This window comes from Bacillus rossius, chromosome 11 (assembly GCF_032445375.1).
Source record: "Bacillus rossius redtenbacheri isolate Brsri chromosome 11, Brsri_v3, whole genome shotgun sequence".
Taxonomy (NCBI): domain Eukaryota; kingdom Metazoa; phylum Arthropoda; class Insecta; order Phasmatodea; family Bacillidae; genus Bacillus; species Bacillus rossius.
Genome location: NC_086338.1, coordinates 59,818,741 through 59,840,495, shown reverse-complemented (window position 1 = coordinate 59,840,495; position 21,755 = coordinate 59,818,741). Strand labels below are relative to the sequence as shown.

The window sequence follows — 21,755 nt, the reverse complement described above, 5'->3', positions numbered from 1 at the left end:
AAATTCAATGATGCATTTGTTTGTATTTGGATAGTAAAGCCGAAGTATCTCGTAAAGTTACAGGCGTCACAATAAATAATAATTTTCAGCAGTTCCGTGCCTTTAATAAACAAAACACGTATCGTATTCAAGCGGTACACTAAAAGAAAATCGAAATTTGGTCAATCGATTACGCTTTGAGAGATATCTGCCTAGAAACGTAAAAACTACCTAATGTAGCGACGGGAGAGCTATCTCTCGCTAACTTCTCAAACTATTGCTGGCCGACCTGTTGTATGTAACGTAAACAGAAAAAAAATGGGCGCGTGTACTTAGGTACACACGTGGGAAGTTATACTTCTTTGGCATCATTAAAAAATAGTTTTTAATTGCATGCAAATAATTCTCCATGGTAGCGTTATTCTCCATGGTAGCGTTAAACGTTTAACGCCACCTTGTTGGAAGTCGCATTAGAAGTATAACTTCAATAAAACTGCGTATTAGTTGGCTTTGGTGAAAACAAATATTGTAGAGTGAAAATTTATTTTTCGGGATAAGTTAGCTAACAGAAATATGTTTTAAGAAAACTGCCAAAGCATTTTGTATTTTGTACACACTTTATCTTAGATGTATATTTACGGTTTTTATTACTGCGCCTGGTCTTTGTGTACGGACTGCGAGACATCGCCATTTTATGTCGCACAATAAACATGACAAGAAAAAGGAAACGTAATTCGGGGAAACTTATACCGTGTTGCGAAGTTCATTATGAAACCTAATTTTAAATAATTATTACATACCTATTCGTGCAATAATTATGGTAAAGTTTATTACAAATCCTCGAAATAATTAAGTAAAACCATTTAACAATAACAATATATGGGCTTCTGGGCAAATCATACAGTATCGGCAATTTTTTTCTCGTTTTGGTGAATCCTGAATACGATCCGATACACCAAAATATCGGCAATATCGGTACCTGCCAATACGGATCGGCACAGCTCTAGTTTACAATGGATAATTATATCATGAAATATCTACTTGACACTTTACTATTACCAATGTGAACATGCCTGACTTTAAATGTTGCATACATATGAGTGTATCACAATGTATATTGCACTACCTTTTTTAAAGTGTAAACGCTCACCCACCTGAGACCTAGTGTCCGAGAGATAACAAACTCCTGCGATACGTGTAAAAACCCTTTTTACTCGCAAGTGTAAATGCTTATTGATATTGAGTGTCTGATATTTATTCCACAATATATCACATACCACTATATACTGCTGTTTCCCTTCATTAATGTAGAACTGTAAATGGTTTATGATCAGGTCTCTATAAAATCTTTGAGCCTAGGATAAAAAAAATATAGATATACTTTTGTGATGAGCTGTTATACTTGTATATTTAATTTAAAGATTTAAGTACTAAACAGCACTTATATAGAAACTTGGTACAATATCAGTAATTACAGTTGATTTGATAATATATTTAAATACCATCCCAGTTTCTTTGACCCAGTCATTTATGTACAAGATTTTGTTACAAAAGTGGCTGATATTTTCAAAATAACGGTGTAGTTATAAATTGGTAACTTGGCATAAGTTAATCGCCAGCACGAAAAAGTTGGGTATCATGGCGACCTCGTGCCCAGGATTTGTAAGCCTTGTTTGTGATACATTTTCTACTACAAACATGGTCATAATTTGAAACTATGTATTACCCAAATAACACATGTAAAAAATTTGATTACTTTTAACATAATATGCCACAGCAATAAAAAAAAAAGAGAGAGAGAAAATACAACTGGCCACACAAACGGAATGGACAAAACTAATGTACCAGGGGGTTTATTCTAAGTTTCTCGGAAAAGAGTTCCCGATCGTAATTCCACGATTATCGGAAGCTTTCTACAATATGGTATTCTAAGTTACTTTCATCAACTCGGAACCTTTCGATTCTCGGAAGCCAACGATTGGTATGTTTCGAGTATACAATTGCTGTCGAAAAGCCTTTGCCGATCGGGAATTAGCAGCCAGTTGAAATCATGGCGGATGCACAATTTATGTGTACACAAATAGTTATACATGGTCGAAAATAGTACATGTTTGGGCGTGATCTATATTTACGATATTTTACGTAGGAGTCAATTGTGTTTAATATTTTGTAAAAGGAAATTTTTTCCCAGTAGCATTGAATATGTATGTTTTTGGGTCCCTATTCAAGTAGTTGGCCTAACAGTCACGAGAGGGCAGCAGGGCTTGCGGGTGTGCGAGGCAGTAGCGCGCGCTGCGGCGAATAGGACTACTACAACACTTAATCGGAATTAAGTTTCGCGTCCATTACCATTTCCCAAGTGGTAACAGTAATTACTGAAGATATTTGTACATTTATTATGTATAAAATATTGATCCATAATACATGTACAAATATCTTCAGTAATTACTGTTACCACTCAGGAAACGGTAATGGACGCGAAACTTAATTCCGATAAAGTGTTGCAGTAGTACTACCGGCCGCTGCGCGCTACTGCCTCGCACTTCCGCAATCCCTGCCATCTAGTAACTGTTAGGCCAACTACTTGAATACGCCTCAAAGTCACGAAAGTATTTCTTCATATGGAAGCTACTTCTAACCAATTACCTATCACAATGCCGTTTTATAGAATGATTTGATTTGACGTATATAAGTAAAAGAAATGCATTCCCTTTTTTTTTAGTTTTGCCTTCTTTCGGATGAGTCCTTACCATCGTTACCGCTTTAAGTTACAATAATTACGTAATGTAAGTAGTGCTCCAGATACATAATAACTAAGTGGGAATGTAAAGACGTTCTTTCTATAATAACAATATTATAACGAAGATTTTATGCAAGTAAATTGAAAAATAACCCAACTACCAAAATACATATTCATAATTTATTCGCCTGTTTCAGATATCAAAAGTTTCAACAATAACTCAGCGTGTGTATTTTGTTGCAGTCGTGAAATTCGATGAAAATTTTCTCCGCAAGAATTCGGGGTGCTCCTCCATAAAATAAACCAACATTTTAATTTGCCTCTCACTCACACGAGATCGCCGAGCAGCCATTATTTCAATAATACAATGACCGACCACGTGCAAACAACTCTAAACATTTCACACCAAATATCCCGTAAAAATAATTTAAGAAATAAACATGTTTTCACTTGCTCGAGCACTTTTAAAATTACTTAAGATTTTTATAAATACTTTTATCAACATTGAAACATCTGGAAAGTATATTGTCTTATAAACTCTGTGTTTTTATTTATAAATTTGTTAGAAATATGAAGTGTTTTTTGTTGTTATGTTGCAGTTTTCAAATCTCATCTTCTCTGCCAGAAAAATTGTAGAGGGGGAAATCGTAACCCGAACTTTGCCGAGATAGTTAGGCCTCGTAACGATACCGCGTTTAGAATAGCAATTTCAGTACCTTTCGATTACGATCGTTCGGAACCGTGTGTTGCCGATCGGCCAAAGAGCTATATGTCGGAATCGATAGCGAAATGTTCCGATAGAAAATGCTGGAAACTTAGAATAAACCCCCAGGCCAAGTGCCATAATTTTCTCAATTTTCTGTCATTGTGAGCAGTGCAATAAACACTATATTGAAACCAAAATCAATATTTTGAAGAATAAACTTTTTGATATGCATGAAAACCACTCACACTTCCAAAATATTTATCCAGCAGCTCCACGTAACGATGAATTATCTCAAGAGTTAAGAGTTCGTTGTCATTCTGCTCGATAGCACAGCAGAAATACAGACTCGCATATCTGCAAGGAAAACATATGCTACAAAAACACTCTTGAGATGAGCAGAAAAATATATTATACACGTTCATTCAAAAGAAAAATTAATAAAACAATATTCAGTATTTTAAAGTTTATATACCACAAATGTAGCTGACAGGATGTTAACGTTAGATTGATGAGAGCTGCAATAAAAAAAATGCTTTATTAATTATTAAAATAAAAAGTAGGATAATAATACAGACGTTTGTACGATAGAAAAAAACAAAATCAATCCATATGACTTGAGTATTATTGAATGTACGGAAACAAACCAAAGAGGGAATCTGAACAGGAATCAAGAATTTCTTTAAAAGGTAGAGGAACATGACATTTAAAATCATATATGAGTCTGTAAGGTTCTCTTGTCCCTGGAACCGGAATGGTTTTTGGTTCTTGATAGGCCTGTCATAAAAATGTCTTATTTAATGAATACCAAACTTTAAGCCTTTCATTTACAGTTTACGCTACAACGGACTATCAAAATAATCAACGCTTCCTTTTCAACAGAGATATAAAAGTTAAGAGTGACACTGAAAGCAAAATAATGAAAACCCCCAAGGAGTTTTGAGGACTGGGCACCCACCTCTTGTAGACTATTTTGACGTCCTTCCACTCGAGGAAGCTGCTCATTTTCGGCTTGCGGGCCAATATGGTCGTGATCAGCTCGCGTGTTATCTTCTTCTTGACCTTGTCCGGGTGAGCCACGTACCACTTCTGGAGACGCAGCTTGCCCTGCCGGCTGAACAGCAGCATGAACTGCATCTGGAGGGCATGACGAGAGACCACGTAGTCACCGAGTTTGGAATTACTATAACACGCGGATCCTAGTGATAACCAGACCATTAAAAATAAAAAAGGACAGTTAAATTGATTTTATTGTACCCAGGCAAGAACGAGGGAGGAGGCGCCTTAACGGTGGATACGTGAAGGATGTGCCACGCCCCCAATGATACCAAAAATATTGAAGATGTCGCATATTTGCGTAGTAAATAATGTATTGTAAATGCAGGTCTGTTATTGTTATTCAAATACGTAAATCAGTTAAGTTTTATATATATAACCTCAGTTAAATATTTTTACAGGTTGGGCGAGTCTTTAAATAGACAATGGATATGAGCAGTTTGGAGGGAAAAATGGAAAAGCATCAGCTAGCATATTGTGTTCTTTTCATTTTTAACCTGAAGTGATTGAGAGAAGTATGAAGCAAGTCAGGTTAAAGTAGGTTTCTCCTGCCATTCCAGGGCACTTGCAGCCTGTATGATTACTTAAGCCTTGTGTGGCCTACATTTAAACTGGCAAGCACATTGTTCAAAACAAGTCACGTGTGAGATACTACTTATAGCTTGTAGTATTGCATGATTTTTCACTGCATAAGTAGAAATTTTGCATGACTGTTTTCTTAAAATTCAAGCAATTCATTGCAGTGCATAAAATGCTTTTGTAACTCTCTACTTTGATAATTACTGAGTAAATGGGCACCATGAAAATAAAAAAATAAAAATTTGAAAATTTTTGTTTCAGTTCCTTACATTATTTATGATCATTCTGCAAAACAGCATTTCGTTATTTCCAGTAGTTTGCGTATAATTACCCTTTTCACGAGTTCATAGTTTGTGTTAGTTACATTTTAAATAACTAGTGATAAATCAGGTGAAAGGTTGGTTGGGTTAAGTTAGCAACATTAAACATAGCCTACTTTGAAATTGTGTGAACACTTTATAAGTTAGGATAGCTACATTAAAAATACTTTAAAATAGTGTGGATGGTTCGTGTTCACTTTATCTTTATTTGTGGTGCCTCTCTCCTACATATTTACCTCCACTTCCCCATTTGCGTTTAAAGTTGTAGTTAAAGTATAGTTACCTAAGATGCTTTCAGACTTATAGCACATTTGCACTATAACAGCATGCATAAGTAATTTTTAAAGAAAACTGAAAATGATACCAGTTGTCATTTACGTACAATTATTTAGTGTGATATGGTTTAAAATTTAAATTTTGCGAAACCCCCGAGCAACACTAAAATAAATAAGCTAATGCTACTGAGGAATGCTTCTTTCACGTGCAAGACATGGGTTTAGTTTGAGCATACAGCACAAAGACAGAGCCTGATATCATACTACAACCTAGCGAAACCTATGTTTGGAGACACATTTGTAAAAAGGTACAATAACAAGTATTCTTTAATTTCAGCAACTTCTTCCTATATCCCATCCCAGCTCAACATGCCAAACTATATGCAACCATAAAATTATTGTAATTTTAAAACATCATTACGTAAACACTTACTTAACATTAACATTAATAATCCTCGAAAAAGCTTACAATTTTGGTTAATTTTTAAACTATTGTATAGTTTGACAAAAAACTTTATTTGTGTTAAACGATAACAAAACACATATTAAAAAAACTTCATACTCTAAAAGAGGCAAACACTACCACCTCATATTTTGCTCCAAAATATGCTGTACATAAGCAAAATGATATAAATAACCACAGGAACATTTTAAGCATCTTTAATGAAGTGTAAATAATTTAATTCTCACTACCTATTATAGGATATACAAGCATTTGTATTACAATTAATTCAAAACCATGTTGTTACATATCAAAACACATAGCACCAATGCAATGTTTTGGGTCTCAATGTGGGCGTGGCACGGCTAGGTGAATGCTTCACCTCCTAGCCTCCTCCCTACTCCTTATAGCCAAGCCCCTGTGCTAGTTTTGTGTTGTGGAAGTGTTAATACTATGGAAATGTGGCCAGGTCAGGCCTATATCCTCTGCCTCTAGAAAGGATTCACAGCTTGCAACAGCATATTCCATAACCATTACATGATTGTCATAATTTACATTCCTTACATCTCACCAGTCAGCTCTCTTAGGCTCGTTCTATAATGAAACGGAGACGGATCTCACAAACTAAGACGGATCAGAGTTTCTACAATAGCACGCAGACAGATGGACCTGTACAGATTAGATCGGCAATCCTGAGCTATTCCGTTTACGTTGCTACGTGGGACCAATAGAAACGGAGTATCTTGCTGCAGCAGTAGCCATGTTTGTTTATGTTCTAATGACATTAAACAATGTTTCAAGATCAAGCATATCTAGTGTTCTATTTTGACATTTTGAGTTTATTTTTATTATATACATAAATTCTGCCCGTGCTATGGTCTTGAAGCATAATATATATTTTCATTAAATCAATATTTCGTTACCTTGAAATGCAATCCCAATGGTTGTCATTTTTTTCATTTTCGTGCATTGTGGAGGCAGCAGAGATGCGACAGAGAAATGTTCCGGAAAATCCGTCTCCGTTTCCATGCCATTGATCAACAGGCCTTATGCACCCACCCTAGCAAACCGACTACCCCACTTTGCGCAACAGATACGCCTGAACGGAACCTCAGTTTGCCCGCAGTAGCACCTCTGCATCAGTTAATTTATACTACAATCCTACAAGAATAATAAAATAAATGGTTATATGATTGTTTGAATCAATTAAAAAACACTATTACCTTCAGAAGATTCAATCTAATAAATTTATCAGTTAATAGCTGCGACCTTATTATAGTTATTTATCCATTTTAGTGAACGCCATTTTTATCCATTGAATATACGAAGTATTCATACTTCGTGGGGTTGCACAACAATAACAGAAAGTCGCCGAATAAACGCAGTGCATTCTACCGGCAACACCTTATTTTACAACTTTACAACATTTTAGAAAGTTTATTTTGGCAATTTTAAATGTACGTTTTTCTCAGAATTTTTTTTTTGCAGTTTTAATTATTCATTATGGCTGGAAAAGTTTGTGCAATGTTTGGTTGCAATAATTGTAATGTTTCTAACTGCTTAAAGTCGTTTTTGAAGATATATTTCTTTAGGTGTGTGATTGTACAGAAGTAGCATGCATGTGGCAGCAATAACCTATTTTCTTTTCTTAGATGAACACCGTAGGACATATAAAGTGTATCAGTGAGTCAAAATAATCTCTATGATAGGTAGCAAAAATATTCTGAATAAATTTAATAGACTTTAAATCGTCACACACAAAACAAAATGCCTCTCACCATCGAGACCGCTTGGCCCATCGATGCCTCTGTTACGCACACTGGGTATCCCTAACCAGGGAGCTCGGAATGCGAGCAGAGACCATCTGCTGAGTAAGTTCACCTTACCACTGGAAATACTGAAAATGGGTAGATAGGTTTACGGTGGGGAGTGTAACAGCAGGTTGCCTTGGGAACTTTGGGTTGGCTCTGCTCAATTTCGTTGTGCTTGGACATGGCAAACAGTGGTTTCGCCTAACCTTCAGCGACAACTCACTGCCCCGCACATTTTTTTTATATTGACGCCTTATGCCTTCTGCCGAGGTGATGTTAAGGGTGTGGAGTTGCTTTTGGGCGCGAACTAGCAATATTAACTACCTGCTAGTGCGTAGCCGAGACTCTTGACTCAGAGCGTGACGTCGCCACGTGGCCGGCAGGCAGTAAGGGTAGTTCCGTCAGTTACCCCCGGCTGTTTTAGCCACCAGGGACGCTATGCTACGGGTGTTGTAAAAGATACACGGAGGCTCAATTTAAAGTGTTTTATTATAAGGCACGCTATACATGCGCTGCGTCGTGCATGGCCCGCTTACTGGGAGCCGCGCTCTACAGGCCACGTTTCTGATGGGCTTGTGCCACGCTACCCTAATGTTCCGTGCACACTTCACACTCCACTAACCTTAAACAGTATTTAAGTAACCCTGGGAGTTCTGGTGATGAGCACGAATTAATTAAGGGGTGAACTCAGGTCGACTAGCCAGACTGTCCGTGAGTCACGGAGCTGACGGGTTTAAAACTCACGCAATTCCGGTGGAAATGGCAAGGGTGGAGGTCGAGAGGCTCCGCGGGTGACTCGCGACTAGTCTCCTTGGAGGGCGGTGATCAACTGGCGATGGCTGTGGCGTCCGCACGACTCCCCAGCCTCGCTCTCGCGAAAACGTGTCGTGTGCAAAAGTAATCCCGGGCCATGCATGCCGCCTGATCGCGCTTAAGTCCAGAACTACAAATAACATTTAATCATAGCCATTACTCAATTAAGATTGTTTTTAAGAGCGTTGAAAGTTAATTACAAAGTCCAAATACTCAGGTCACCTCACAGTACCCCCGTGGTCGACTATCGCGCGGGCGACAGTCGATTAGGCGGGGCAGCTTATGTTCGAGGCGTTGCACCACCCTGCACCCAGGTGCGTTCACGTCGCACACGCTCGAGGTGAGGCGGCGACGCGCCATAGCAGTCTGTGGGGATTCGAGGAGCACTAACGGTTTGTGTCTATATATATATATAGCTGCAATTGGGTACAGAAGTGCCCGGTGGCAAGCAATCTCCCTACTTTCCCCGCACTCTCCTTCTGAACTGATCCACACTCCCAGCCAACACACACTCCTCCTCCAGCCTATTTCATTCCCATACCGTCCTCACGACCATCGCATTTTTTCCCCTTTCTGTTCTCCTCCTCTCTTTGAAGACCTTCCTAGTATTTTCCATCCTACGTCCAGGCATTTCCATTTTGACTCGTCTCCCCAGCTCTCCCCATCCTCCCACTCCACTCAGCACCTGGTACATCTTGACAAGTCTCTCCTTCTGTCTTCTGTCCTTTAAGTTCTCCCATCTCATTCCTATCATCATCTCTGTGGTACAGCACTCCCCCTTCCCTTCTCTGTCCATTCTCCTCCACTTTCCCTTCACCCATCTAGCTGCTCTCCTCTGCACCCCCTCCAGCTCCCTCTCAAGCACTGCCGTGTATGGGTCCCACACTGCTGCGGCATACTCCAGTATGAGGCATTAGTGTACCACATCCTTCTCCACTGGCTGACTGTTGTTTAATTTTTAGGCCTGGTGGTGATGTGTCTGGCACGCACATCTAACAATCCATGATCGTCCTACTGGCACTCAACTCGACACCTTTGCCGCACGCCCCCTCCATGTCGATGGCTACGTACACATTGCACCTGGCCATATACACGACTGTCCAGTCCGAGCGTCGGTCTGGGATCGTTGATAGCAGGGAACGAACAGGTAGGGAAGACTGCCTCCCCTAACCCCTGGTCAAGTGTCCTGAGTTCACCCACCTCCTGCCCTGCGGAAGTACGAAGATTTCGTGACCATGCTCTATGTGAGAATGCCCTGCTTCGACAATGCATACAGTTCCTCTTGGTGGTGCTTAGCTGTTGCTGGCTTCGTGTGCGATCGTTGGCGTTCGGCGCGTAGGTAGAAGTAGATGCTCCTGACGTCGTCTGACCGAAGGCCACCCTAAAGCCCGACCTGCAACCGCCAGTATTCAACCCCACTAACGGAACGCGCTCCTAGCCATGGCCCACCCGAGTCAGGCGAGCCACCAGCAACCATCGTAGAACCCGGCCCCACAATAAACAGACCGACATTACAGCCGACCACGTTGCTAAAAAAACACACACAGAATAGAAACAATATTACGTATAAATTAAAAGTTGATTAACGAAAGTGCGACGTAGGAGTGCCCGGGCACTCACGTGTGTAAATGTGTCGATACGTGTGTGAGTGTTCCCCTGGCAGCCTTCTGCCTAGATTAGTTAATTAACCCATGTGACATAATTATTAACCCTTGTGTTCGTTATTACCCCCCACCGGCGAGAGACGAACAGTCTCTGGTGTGACGTATAATTTAAAGGACATAATTCGTAAACATACTAACTTTGAATTGTAGAAGGGATGAGTAATGTTAATTTAGCCTTAATAATTAATGTAGGAATTTAGCGCCCTTAAATTCTCTTATTAACGTGTTACATTAGAAAATAACGTAATGAGGTCAACCCTGGTGCGAGGGTCGCCATGACATCACGCGAGTACAGTGCGACTCGTGGACCGGGGCAGACGCACGTCCCACGGAGAGACATCATCCATTGTCTGCATTGAACTCACTTCTGGTAATTATAGTCACTTCCTCGAAACCTCTTTTTACTTATCTCTCCGTGCGTACCCGGTCCAATTTTCGGTCCAGGACTTAATCCGGCCGCATAACTTTTAAAACCCCCTGCACCACACTTGGTCTGCGGGGTAGTTTCAGTATACGGCACGGGCCGCCTCCCGAACCACAGAACTTGAACAAAAACCAGTCGCCCCGGCGCTGACACCACCCCGTAAGGAAACTTGAACGAATTTAGCTGCGGTCCGCGCTCCACTACAGTGGACGCGAACACCGCCTCTGAACATTGATATACGGGATTGGCCGCCTCCAATCGCCCTCACCCCTCTTTTGGGTAACCAGGCTCAGAACCACCTAGTGCCACGCTAATATGTAACATTTAGTAATCTTGTGCGATGCCTTGAACCTGGAACGTTTTTTAGTAAACTTGTGCGACGCGCCACCACGTAACATTCAGTAAATTTGTGCAACGCACCATCACGTAACATTTTTTGTAGACTTGTGCCACGCCTTTATTATGTAACTTTTTAAACTAACTTTGTGTAATTGTGTAACTTCTGTATTGTGTGACGTGTGTAATCAGCGGTATTACACCAAACCCACAGTCGCATGAATAAACGACGCATGTCATTTGTTGTACTACTTCAGCGCCTAATCAATTAACCATACGACTCCCAACCACCGCCAAGTAGGGAGCTCCTCATATCCCACGCAACACCGCCGACGATCTTAGTGGGCCACGCAGGGCAATCGACCCCACGACCCACCTATCGACTAGAAACAGAGCTAGTCTGGCGCCCACCCGGAAACACTACATCGACAACAGCCATTCCCACTAGGAGCCGCACCGGGACTCGATCCCGAGACCCCGGACGACGGCACTCCTATGGCTCAGAGACATACTCTGACACTACAAAAATGGTTACTAATACATCCAATAAATAAATATATTTATATCCTGCGGTTTGATACACAGCAGATGCACACAACAGTGTTACATGATGGACGCACAGGTGGCTATCGCTAAGACGGCTGCGAGGCCATTTTTTCCGCTGCACTTCACACATTCGTAGCATTGCACCTTTGGAAAAGGAATGGGGGCAAGCCCCAGAGAAACTGCAATTGCCAAAAACTTAGGTTTTATAAAATATTCTAGGAGTTTATAGAAGTTTCCAAAATAATTCCAGAAAAAAATAGGTACTTTGAAATCTACCAACGCCTGTAGGCTGTGCCGAATTGGATTTTTTTCCTCCAAACTATCACAAAATGTAGTTTCATGTTCGAGTGTAATTGAGGGCAAATGTCATAGCGAAACAGAAGCTTGGTTTTTAAGGGATGATGTAAACCTTCCGAAAGTACTTCCCTAAAGGCATGTCAAAAATTAAATCAGTTATCACTGGTGGCATTGTGCGTCCTTTTTATTGCCAATTTATCTATTTTACTTTTGATTTACTGGAAGTAGTATGGTGGCGGACGTTCTATTACTTAGGACTAAATGCTCAGGGAATTTACGTAATGCCTTGGACTGTCTTCTTCTCGAGCAGTATTTGCGAGGGCAAGCCATCTTTATTGTTTGCATAGGAACATGCCGTCACCCGACCTCTGTGAAAGGCCCGGGGGGTACCTGACGGGCGCTACGGGCGTCGCGATGCTCTTGTTGTCCGGAGGGGCGCCAGGCTAGCGGGCTGCTAGGCCGTTGGTGTGGGGTCATGGGTACTCTGCCCCCGCGTGCCCCACCAGGTACACGGCTTGAATGTAACCTGAATGGTTCTACGCTTGACTGTGAAGGCCGCTCGGCCGTGTGGAGGACGGGGAATTACGGAAAATGATATACGAGTTGGCGAGAATACATTTAATTTGGGAGTTTCACCGGGGGTCCATGTGGGTACACGGTACACTCTACAAGTCCGCTCCGCGGTTCAGTCCTGCTACAAAAATTCTCACCAACACTAAACACAACACTACGTGACAATGATTACCGCGGCAGTCTCGCGGGACGTAGGTCGATGCTCGCTGGAGACGGCCAGCGCCGAAAGTTAACGGGTGCAGGGGGGGCTCTATGAGCGGGCTCCTAAATTCGGCGAAACACTTACGTGTGTGCAGCTGGCAGGCATATGCACGGCGTCCTTAAGTATAAACACTTTCACTGGAGTCGGCCAGTACCGTACGTTCTGTGGTATGATACGTCGCGGTATCACGATGAAGACGGTCGGGATAGGCCCGGTTCCGTAAAATACGCGCCGAGTCGACGTGGGCAGCGATGAATTAATAAGAGGTTTTAAATTTAAAGATTTAGTATAGAATTAAATAATCAAAGAAATAAAACTTGGATGCTGCTCACGGACACACGTCTGTTCCCGGCGCGGAGTGGTTGGAGACTGCCGAACATGGCCGCCTCGCAAGGAAGAGAAACTTTCTCTTCTTTGTGAGTCGGCGTCAAAAAACTTATATTAATTGAATTTACTCTATTACCAGTTAAAACATGTTCCAGGTGCCCAATTAAAATGTAGCACCTGGTAATTGGGTGCTTAAGGCTTAACAATGGTTTTAATGTATTTAATTAATTAAATTGTGACATCAAGTTGGCGACTGTAAATTTACTAACATATTGTCCCACTGTGAATTGTCTTAGAGGGATTTCTCCTATTCTGACTTGATCATAGTCACGGGCATTTTAATTAAGGCCACTGGCCGCGGTGACTGTTAATGAGGTTTGTTGTCTGCTCCGTGCGTGGTGTACTCGCCCGGAGTGGCTACGACGCACTTATTACATGTCTGGTAATTAGTAATTTCGTACTAATGGCTTTTCCCTTAATTGAATTATGGGTTCGAGCCTCCGGGGTTCCGTACCTTTAAATTTCATTATGTCTATTGGGGTCACGCCCGAGGCGCTCGCCTGACTCAATCCAGCTGGGCAAGGGGCGCGCTCCGAAAACGGGATACGGTACTGGCGGTGCGGAGCACGGGCTTAAAGGCCATGGTCGGTACGACGTCAAACATAATTTCCAAAAGCCTTTTGATAACTGGAATTTTATTTCTCGTCGATTCACTTCAGTTTATTGATACGCATTTTCTATACTATTATAAAACTGTATCTGTCTGTCTGTTCGTACATCATGCAAAAACTACTGGACAGATTTTGATGAAACATTTTGTGTTTAAACGCTTATTTTTTGACTTAAAAATTTGTATATATTTTATCTCGTTACAATGACGGTAGCCTGAGATATTACACAAAAACCACATTTTTGCCTAGATAATTCCTATCCTTCTTGGCGAGACCCGTCTGATTAGTGAAGCTCGCGGCGACTAGCGAATTAACGGTGACACCATTCCGGCTGCCTCCCCGTCAAAGCTATCAAGTCTTGCGGGATGGGTCTCGGGGTTTGGGTTCGGCCAAGTGGCGGGAGGCAGGGACGTGTCCGTAGAGGTGATCCTTGGGCTGTTTAGGCCACCCAAGACGCCTTATACTACAAATGATGCACTCTGCTACGTGAAGTGTGGTTTTTATTACACATCAACCTCTACATGGTGCTATCCATCCCCTGGCCGCGACTGTTCGGGGTTAGAGAGCTCTGCGCGTGTACGGCTGTTCGGCGATGACCCCGCTTACTATGGAGAGGGGGGAGTTTTGAGCGAACAGTACGTGGCGGACGTTGCTGCTAAGACCTGCACGGTGATGCGCGGTGATGCGCGGTGATGCGCGGTGATGCACGGCCAGTGGTGGTGTACTCACGATCTAGATGCGGTTGCTGAATTAGCGCGAAGGTGGCCTCTCAACGTTGCGCGAAGACGACCAGCCTCTTCGAGCTCCCGGTGGGTACTGACTCACTCGTGTAGCACAGCGCTACAGCAGGCCTGCCAATTGCGCGCCAGAAGCGCAGCGCGCGGGAAACAGACGCAGCCAAGTTTAGGACCTATTCGCACGTTGAACAATGGAATTAACAAATAAAAACATTTGATGAAATATACATTACATAGTTTATGTCTGTGAGAGAAAACATGTGCCCTTGATGCTATTATAGTCCGGCGGAAGCACATTGCCACACCCGGCGGAGTGCTTCCGCCGAGGTGGCCGGTAGTGGTGCTAGCTGCGGGTCGTTCGGTGCACTCACACTCGTTGCACCATGTTGCACGCGCGGGCGTGTTCGTGGCACACGGCTTTGAGAGGCGTCGGAGAGGCATCGCGGCCTGTGCGACTAAGAGGCGCACTATCGGCTGGCGTCAAATGCCCCCCTCTATCTGAGGCCGCTATGTGCACCGACGCCTCACAATGATCGCACGGGAGTGATGCACTCGAAGCGCGGCACTGGGGTGGTGTACTATGCCTGGGGTGAGATTCTAGGCCCTGAGCATCTCTCTTCAAACAAGAAAATGACTGTGTGCCTCCCTCACTATGCTCGTTCCCCCTCAGTAGGGGCAGTGATGTTTTGATGTAGATAAGCTCCATTGAGTTGCACTGTGGTGGCACTGTAGGGTCCCTGGCCTGGCCCTGATGATTGGTCCATTCGTACTCAGCAAGGTGAACCGGAGCCCTGCGGGTCCTCTGTGGCCGCCGTGGAGGGGAGGGGGCTGCCGCTTGCTCGGGTGTGATGTTCGGCGGGAGGCACCCCTTCAGGGGCAAGAACTTGTCCGAGGTATTGTCCTCAGTCTCGTCCAGGGGAGTGATATCCTCAATAATGTATCTCCCGGGCTCGGCCAGGGTGTAGGCCTGGCTAGCTTGGTCTCTCTCAGGCTCGTCTGGGGGGGTGACATCCTCAATTATGTATGTCCCAGGTTCGGTCAGGGTGTAGGCATGGCTAACTTGGTCTCTCTCAGGCTCGTCCGGGGGGGTGACATCCTCAATTATGTATGTCCCATGTTCGGCCAGGGTGTAGGCATGGCTAGCTTGGTCTCTCTCAGGCTCGTCCGGGGGGGTGACATCCTCAATTATGTATTTCCCGAGCTCGTCCAGGGGCGTGATATCCATGGACTCATGTTCGTCTAGACAGCACGTCTGGACTGGAGCCCGCCGCGTGCGTGATGGGTACCTTCCCCCAATGTCAGTTCCTTCCTCCCCCCCTTCTGACTCATCACCTGACTCATCGACAGACATCTGGGGGTTGGCATCTACCAAGCTCATGTTCAGCATCCATGATGGCTCATCCCATTCCTCTGTCTCCTCCTCGTCATTCTGTTGCCATATCGGGGAGTCCTGATGGGTGCCACCCGCGGTGTCGATCGGAGGGCTCAGTGTACGGGCAGTTGGAGTTTCCAGTTCGGGGGGGGGCAATATGTATCGGCTCAAGTCCAATGTTATCATCAGATGGTGGGGCGGTGCCCTTTGGCAGAACCTGCTGGTTCGTTACCTGCTGGCCCTCTGATTGAGGCACCCTCGAGTTGGGCCCTGGTGACACGCCTTCCATTACCCCGGGTGCTACCAACCGCAGGTCATCCCTGTGGACCTTGGCAGGCCGTCCCCGGGGGGTACGGACCGCGTATGACGTGGGTCCGGATTTCCAGAGCACTTCCCTTGGCTCCGACCACTTGGGGGCCAGCCCCGCACAGAAATTGCGAGCGACCGATGACAGATGGTGCTGCCTCACGTACACCCACTGTCCAGGTTGTAGGGGCGTTGGGGGGTGACTGGTCTGTGGTGTGTGCTCCGATAGGAATTGGTTTTGCTGTTGCCTGGCCTGTTCCTACCCTTCCTCAATCTCCGGACGGATTAGTGTGTCCGTGATGGCCGCTGCCACCCGGCACTCCCCTGGTAGGGCGAGGTTCTGTCCATACAGCAGCTCGGCCGGGCTGTGGCCTGTGACGGCATTCGTACGGCGCCTAAGACAATACAGTAACTTGGGTATATGTACATCCCACTTAGAATGGTCGTCCCCCAGGCGCAATCTTAACTGTGCTTTTACTTCTTGGTTACGACGCTCGGTCGGATTGGCCTGGGGGTGATAGACAGGGGTGGTGTGGTGGTCTAGGCCCCACCGACGACAGTCAGCTCGCCAGCGCTTCCCAGTGAATTGACACCCATTGTCTGTCAGTAGAACCCTCGCGAAGCCATAGCGCGGGAAAATTTCCTGGTCCAGTAGAGCTGCTATGGTCCCAGCTCGCACATTGGACACTGGGAAGGCCTCAACCCACCTTGTGAAGATGTCCGTGATGACCACTAAAAATCATTTGCCCCGAGTGGTCCGGGGATATGGCCCCATGATGTCGAGTGCCAGTGTGTGGAACGGGTCACGGGGTCGACGGGGGCGCTGTTGCTCCACTCCGTCCATCCGCCGTGCCTTCCGCTGTTGGCAGCGCTGACACTGTCGCACATAACCCCTAACGTCGCGGGTGATGCCTGGCCAATGAAATGTTTTGCGGATGTCCGTCTGCGTCTGGTCTGCCCCGGGGTGGCCAGCCAAGTCATGGTCGTGGTGAAAATGTAGTACGCCAGCTCGTGCGCACCCGGGTACGTAGAGACGCCATGCCTCCATGTCGCCAGGCACCCGTGTCTGTAGCACTCCGTCTACTACCCGTTGGTAGGGGTGGACTGTTCCCTCACCCGCCTGCACTTCGGTCTGAGTGGCCTCGTCCGTCTGCTGGGCATGCTGCACGGCCGCCACTAGGGCAGTGAGGGTCTCGAACACCTGGATTGGGGCAATGTCCGGGGGCGTGGTCACGGCGCACAACACCGCTGGTGCCTCCTCCCCGGTGGCGACAGGTAGGGTACCTGGTGGGGGTAGTAGCCCCTCCCAGCTGTGGTCGTCCTGGAAAGTGGACCTAGGGTCGGGGTGACGTGACAGCTCGTCAGCGAGCTGGTTGTCCTGCCCCTTCACATGCTCGACCGCGAAGTCGAAGCTCTGGAGCATGAGTGCCCACCGCGTGAACTTCGACTTGCGGCCTTGGGCGGAATCCAGCCAGCTTAGACACTGACTGTCTGTCCTCAACGTGAAACGCCGGCCCTCCAGGTGGTGTCGGTACCGCCGCATCGCCCAAACGACGGCCATGCACTCCTGTTCGTTCACATGGTACCGCCGCTCGGGCTGGCCGAACTTGGCGCTCGCGTACTCCACTATCCGGCGTTCCTCATTTTCCCCTACCTGGTATAGGACGGCCCCCATCCCCTCTTGGCTTGCATCTGTCTGCAAGTATAGCGGGGAGTCGGGCCTCAAGCGGGCGAGTCGGTGGCACTCCCGGAACTCGTGCTTGACGGTGGCCAGTGCATGATCTGCCTCCTCTGTCCACCGAAACCGGGTCTTCGGTGACAATAGGTCGGTCATAGGGGCAACTATTCTGGCAAAGTGGGGTAAAAAGGATCTTAGCCAGTTCAAGAGACCTAGGAGTTTTTGTAGCTGCTTACGGGTGCTGGGTGCAGGTTTGGATTCAATGAGGTTCAGGTGTTTGGGCAGCGGCCGACAGCCTTCGGCATCCACGAGGTGCCCCAGGTACTCAATCTCTCGCGCACCCACGTGGCATTTGTGGGGGGCGCATGTGAGTCCATGTCTGGCCAGCCGCTCAAGGACCAGGCCTAGGTGGCGTGCGTGGTCCTCCCACGATCGCGACCAGATGATCACGTCGTCTAGGTACGCTGCAGCAAACTCGCCGGCGTAGCCATCCAAGACGCGGACCATCATGGCCTGGAAAGTCGCAGGGGCGTCCATCAGCCCGAACGGCATGGCGCAGAACTGGAAACGCCTCCCATCAGGCGCGGTGAAAGCTGTTTTGTGCCGGTCCTCCGGGCGTACCGGCACCTGCCAATATCCTGATTTTAGGTCTAGCGATGTAAAGATGCATGCGTCGCCCAGCCCCGCCAAGGCATCCGTGATGTTGATGAGGGGAGGGGGGGCAGGTATGGTGACTGCGTTAATTGGCTTGAAGTTGACACAAAAGCGCATTGAGCCATCCTTCTTACTGGCCATCACAATCAAACAATTGTAACGGGACTCACTTGGCTCAATGACGCCATCGCGCAACATCTCAGCGATCTGCGTCTGGATGACCTTGTTCTCCTTGGGCCCGAACCCGAACGGTTTGACGAACCGGGGTTCATGTGGCCTGGTCGGAATGGCGTGCTCAGCGACCGTGGTGCGTCGTAGCATATCAGTAGCAGCAAACACTTGCGGTTGTTGTGCCAATACCCGGTTAATTAGGTCTATCTGCTCGGGTGGTACACCATTTTGCAATTCATCTAGGGTGATGGGGTTCTCTCGCCGAGGTGGTAGCCGCCGACCCAGGCCGTATACGGTATGCCTCTCCTGCTTGCCGACGTGCACCCTCCCCGCCCGCACTTCTACTGTAGCATCCTCCTGGGCTAACCATGGCAACCCTAAAATCAACTGGTCCCTGAGCCCATCCATCACGAGGGCGGTGATTTGACTGGTGTGATCTCTAATGGCAAGGGTGATTTGGGTGCGGCCGACCGTAAGTGCCTTCGCCCCCTCGGTGGCTAATTGTACATTCTCACGCTCCGGTATCAGGTCCCCCTCGGGTATGAGTTGAGCTGACACGTAGGAATGACTGGCAGCCGTGTCCACTAATGCATGCACAGGTTGCCCATTCATGGCCACCGGTATCCTAAGTAGGTACCCAGCCTCAGGTCCCAACTGTCCCAGGTGGGGCGACTCACCCGACTGCTCCAAGGGCGCTGCCGACGTCGTCAGAGGCATGTGGTGGCTGGTGTAGCTAGCCGACGACCTGGTGCGGGCCGCTGACGGGTGGCGCTGGTCATCCCCGTCCGTCATGACAGGGTACGCCGGTGCATTAGGAGGCACCGCAGGTGCTGCCGTGGTCGCCGGGGGCACCCGGGAGCTGGTGTAGCTCGCCGGCGACCTGGTGCGGGCCGCTGACGGATGGCGCTGGTCATCCCCGTCCGTCCTGACGTGGTACGCCGGTGCATAAGGAGGCACCGCAGGTGCTGTCGGGGTCGCCGGGGGCACCCGGTGGCTGTTGTAGCTCGCCGGCGACCTGGTGCGGGCCACTGACGGGTAGCGCTGGTCATCCCCGTCCGTCCTGACGGGGTACGCCGGTGCATAAGGAGGCACCGCAGGTGCTGCCGTGGTCGCCGGGGGCACCCGGTAGCTGGTGTAGCTCGCCGGCGACCTGGTGCGGGCCGCTGACGGGTGGCGCTGGTCATCCCCGTCAGTCCTGACGGGGTACGCCGGTGCATAAGGAGGCACCGCAGGTGCTGTCGGGGTCGACGGGGGCACCCGGTGGCTGGTGTAGCTCGCCGGCGACCTGGTGCGGGCCGCTGACATCGCGACCAGGTGAGGCGGGCCGCCCCCACCCGCGCTAGGTTGATGGGACGGCAGCTGAGTGGCCCCCGCAGCAGTGTGCGGGGGCGGCGCCGACGCCAAGTGGACGGAGTCGCTCGCCGGCGACCTGGGGCAGGCCGCGAACGGGTGAGGCGGGCCGACCCCACCCGCGCCAGGTGGATGGGACGGCAGCTGGGTGGCCCCCACAGCAGCGTACGGGGGCGGCGCCGACGCCAGGTGGACGGCGTCACTCGCCGGCGACCTGGGGCAGGCCGCGAACATGTGAGGCGGGCCGCCCACACCCGCGCTAGGTGGATGGGACGGCAGCTGGGTGGCCCCCGCAGCAGCGTGCGGGGGCGGCGCCGACGCCAGGTGGACGGCGTCGCTCGCCGGCGACCTGGGGCAGGCCGCGAACGGGTGAGGCGGGCCGCCCCCACCCGCGCTAGGTGGATGGGACAGCAACTGGGTGGCCCCCGCAGCAGCGTGCGGGCGCGGCGCCGACGCCAGGTGGACGGCGTCGCTCGCCGGCGACCTGGGGCAGGCCGCGAACGGGTGAGGCGGGCCTCCCCCACCCGCGCTAGGTGGATGGGACGGCAGCTGGGTGGCCCCCGCAGCATCGTGCGGGGGCGGCGCCGACGCCAGGTGGACGGCGTCGCTCGCCGGCGACCTTGGGCTGGCCGCAAACGGGTGAGGCGGGCCGCCCCCACCCGCGCTAGGTGGATGGGACGGCAGCTGGGTGGCCCCCGCAGCAGCGTGCGGGGGCGGCGCCGACGCCAGGTGGACGGCGTCGCTCGCCGGCGACCTGGGGCAGGCCGCGAACGGGTGAGGCGGGCCTCCCCCACCCGCGCTAGGTGGATGGGACGGCAGCTGGGTGGCCCCCGCAGCAGCGTGCGGGGGCGGCGCCGACGCCAGGTGGACGGCGTCGCTCGCCGGCGACCTGGGGCAGGCCGCGAACATGTGTGGCGGGCCGCCCCCACCCGCGCCAGGTGGATGGGACGGCAGCTGGGTGGCCCCCGCAGCAGCGTGTGTGGGCGGCGCCGACGTCAGGTGGACGGCGTCGCTCGCAGGCGACCTGGGGCGGGATGCGAACATCGCGACCAGGTGAGGCGGGCCGCCCCCACCCGCGCCAGGTGGATGGGACGGCAGATGGGTGGCCCCCGCAGCAGCGTGTGTGGGCGGCGCCGACGTCAGGTGGACGGCGTCGCTCGCAGGCGACCTGGAGCGGGACGCGAACATCGCGACCAGGTGAGGCGGGCCGCCCCCACCCGCGCCAGGTGGATGGGACGGCAGCTGAGTGGCCCCCGCAGCAGCGTGCGGGGGCGGCGCCGACGCCAGGTGGACGGTGTCGCTCGCCGGCGACCTGGAGCGGGACGCGGACACCGCGACCAGGTGAGGCGGACCCTCTCCAGCTGTGATAGGTGGGCGGGGTGGCGGCTGGGTGGTTCCGCGGCGCCGGGGTGAGTCTTTCCGCGGAGCTGGGCTGTTAATTGGGGGGTGGTGGCCAGCTGCGTCACCGCCCCCTAGACGGAGTTTCCCGGGAGCTTCACCTCGCCCCCTCGCGTTCGCCAGACTGCCTCGCGGGTCGGGCACACCGTGTGCCAGTGGTACTGCTCTGTCGCGCAGTAGCGGCAGCGGGGTGGCCGGCTGTCCTGGGCGCCCTGTGTTCCCCCGCGGTGGTCGTCGCGACGCGTCTGTACAGCGCCACGGTGAGGAGGGCCCGGTAGGGGCATCCCCTCCCCCATCGGGGACGGGTCGGTGGGCCGGTAGTTGCCCCTCG

The 21,755-nt window shown here is 49.2% G+C and overlaps 1 protein-coding gene across 6 annotated transcripts in view; it reads right to left on the bottom strand.

The window, feature by feature from the left end:
• Nucleotides 1-7,426, bottom strand: part of LOC134537111 (AP-1 complex subunit sigma-2) — a 54,482-nt gene extending 47,056 nt beyond the window's left edge. For 2 of the 6 annotated variants that reach the window (XM_063377412.1, XM_063377417.1), the window contains exons 1-3: nt 7,318-7,414; nt 4,381-4,559; nt 3,671-3,779 (exon numbers count right to left, since the gene is read on the bottom strand). In XM_063377412.1, coding sequence (XP_063233482.1) covers nt 3,671-3,779; nt 4,381-4,559 — 288 coding nt within the window. In that variant the 5' untranslated portion in view covers nt 7,318-7,414. Of the gene's footprint in view, nt 1-3,670; nt 3,780-4,380; nt 4,560-6,658; nt 6,934-7,017; nt 7,298-7,317 lie in introns of those variants that run through there. The other 4 variants (XM_063377415.1, XM_063377414.1, XM_063377416.1 and 1 more) reach the window with 4 other exon arrangements.
• Between the last annotated feature and the right edge of the window lie 14,329 nt (nt 7,427-21,755).